The sequence below is a fragment of the Cryptotermes secundus genome, unplaced genomic scaffold, assembly GCF_002891405.2.
Source record: "Cryptotermes secundus unplaced genomic scaffold, Csec_1.0 scaffold704, whole genome shotgun sequence".
Taxonomy (NCBI): domain Eukaryota; kingdom Metazoa; phylum Arthropoda; class Insecta; order Blattodea; family Kalotermitidae; genus Cryptotermes; species Cryptotermes secundus.
The window spans coordinates 403,852-406,364 of record NW_019731232.1 but is presented as its reverse complement, the minus strand read 5'-3'; the positions used below and the strand labels follow the sequence as shown (position 1 = coordinate 406,364).

Sequence of the window (2,513 nt, the reverse complement as noted above, 5' to 3'; positions counted from 1 at the left end):
ACAGCCCTCTTTGAGCCATGGCCTTCCTTAGAAGATTCTACCAGACTGAATCCGGTTTTCACTCATTTGGATTTGGTAACAATTTTTTTATACATCAAGGTCGTCAGCCTTGCACATAACTCCCAAACCTGGAGGGCCAGGTCCCTGTATCTAGGTCCCCCAGTGACAGGGTGGCGCAGTTATGACCCCAGATACCGGGTTCCCTTTTCGTCGCCTCCTACGACACGCAGGGATACGGTGGAGGTATTCTAACCCGCCTCTACACGGGGATATTATAGTATTGTTTTTTCCTTGGCACTAAAGCCCCAGTGGGCCTTGGCCTACCTTCATGAACTTCTCCGTCTCCTCCGTTTACGTTGGTTTTACTAGATCTTAGGCATACGGCAGGACTCCTTGGGCGGGTGATCAGCTCGTCACAAGGCCTCTACCTGTACACAGACACAGAAAAACGCACACAAACATCCATGCCCTGAGTGACCGCTCGGCTAGATATTATAAATACAAAACCCGTCGACTTGTGTGTATCATTATTATGAAAGTTACGGTCATCTGGTCCATGATGTCGTATAGTTTCGTAAGTATCAAAGTTTCGGAGGAGCCTGCTGCCTGCACCCTCAGTGTGGCCAGCAGTTTTATCTGAAAATCTACTATCTACCTATCAAACTATACGGCGTCACGTCATAATATCCACCGCCATGAGAACTTCAAATCCCTTAATTATTGAGTTTTATTTTTCGCTTCGCTGATTGTTCAAATTGTGGTCTCCAGGGTTGTCACCTGTAGAAGATTACTGACGTTTCGGGGTAACATGTTGCCTTCACCTTCATACCGATTCAGGCTTCAGATGTAACAATAGAAACTATTGGACGGGTTCAATTTTGGGTCATCCGCCCAATACAGCAATGACTGCAGATATAACTGAACTATGTAACGTTTAGTAAAAGAGGCTTAACGTACAAAAAACTCATTGTGCGTACAGATCTCACTGAGGTAACTTTAGGGGAAAAAATGAATATGGTGAATACGTATTCAAGCGAATACAAGACAAAAGCAACTAAATTCATTCAGTGCGACAGTCTACGACGTTTAGAAGGAACCTCTTTACCTTTTGTGTCCTGAATGTGGGGGAAGCAGGTTGCTTCAAAATGTCTGTATCTACCAAACCAAACGGATTCATACACTCGCCGTTCTGAGAACCTCAACTCTCTTATGTGTGTACTACAAATAAAGGTAAAATTATCCCTCCGAATAATTAATTAAGCACTGCGCCATGAAGGCGTATGGGAGACCGGAGGTCTGGCACCACCATTCTTGACCTCGGCACTTGCTGAATGTGAGTTGTCAATTTCACGTTCCAGCCGCTTTACCTCCGCTACCCATTAGGTAAGATGTTGGGTGAACCCCAAAGCCGTTCCCGACGATTCGAAGAAAAAATCTTTTGCTACTGCTAGGAATCAAACCTCGGCCGTCCATCCCGATGCCCATCGCTATCCCACAGTAACTTAGCAAGAAGTTCCCTGTCAGAAATAACACAGTTAATGTGAAATTAGTTACGTCATTCATAAGCGCAGCAGTGATTTAATTATTAAGGAGTTCTGTATAATAGATTTCGTACGGTTAAGATCCACGCAATGAATGGAGCCTTATAGTTTATACGAAGCAATGACGTGTCTGAAGTCTCACTCCGTTTGAGTGACGGTACAAAAACATTCCTTGACAGACAGTGCCTGCGGACTATCTATCGGATGAGAAGGCGACAACAAACATGACTCGTATGATTATGCCGTTCCTATATAAAGCGAGCTCCTCGCTGGACCGGCATTAGTCTGTCTGCAGGCACTCACGAAAGATCAGGATACGCAGGAAGATGAGGCTCGGCGCTACCATTCCAAACTTCTCTGCCAACACCACGCAGGGGGAGATTAAGTTCCACCAATGGCAAGGAGACTCGTAAGTCATTTGAATTATTGGCTCATTTTATACAGCAGTCGTATATGACTAAACAATTAAATTCCTGTATTAGAATGCTTGCCAGTAACAAGTGACCAATTAACGGTATAAATACATATACACCAAACTATAAGTCATATCAATTCCTTATTATCTATATATGCCGAGTCAACAGCTACAAGGTCAATTACAGACACAGCACAGTGTAATAATTCAATTCAATTCAATTCTTTATTATTAATGTGCCGAGTCAACAGCCGCAAGGCCAATTACAGACACAGCACAGTGCAGAAGAATGAATGACATTATACACAATCTTATTAAAAGTCGAATAAAAATTACAGGTTAACACTTGAAGAAATAATAATGAATAAAGTAAAAGAAAACAAACAAATAGTTGATAATTATGACAGTAATAATAAGTTCATTATCATTAAACTAAGTGTTATTACGAATTCAGGAATGAAACATAAATTAAACATAAATATTTAATTAAGAAATGAATAATATAGAATTACAGAGGATAATAATAATATACGTAATTCATTTTGTTTTACTGGACA

At 41.4% G+C, this 2,513-nt stretch overlaps 1 protein-coding gene across 1 annotated transcript in view; it reads left to right on the top strand.

The window, feature by feature from the left end:
* The first annotated feature begins 1,811 nt into the window (after positions 1-1,811).
* The window catches only part of LOC111866598 (peroxiredoxin-6), a 9,793-nt gene continuing 9,091 nt past the window's right edge, over positions 1,812-2,513 (top strand). The window contains exon 1 of the mRNA XM_023855717.2: positions 1,812-1,950. Within this exon, the coding sequence (XP_023711485.1) occupies positions 1,868-1,950 (83 nt within the window). The 5' untranslated portion in view covers positions 1,812-1,867. The remainder of the gene's footprint in view (positions 1,951-2,513) is intronic.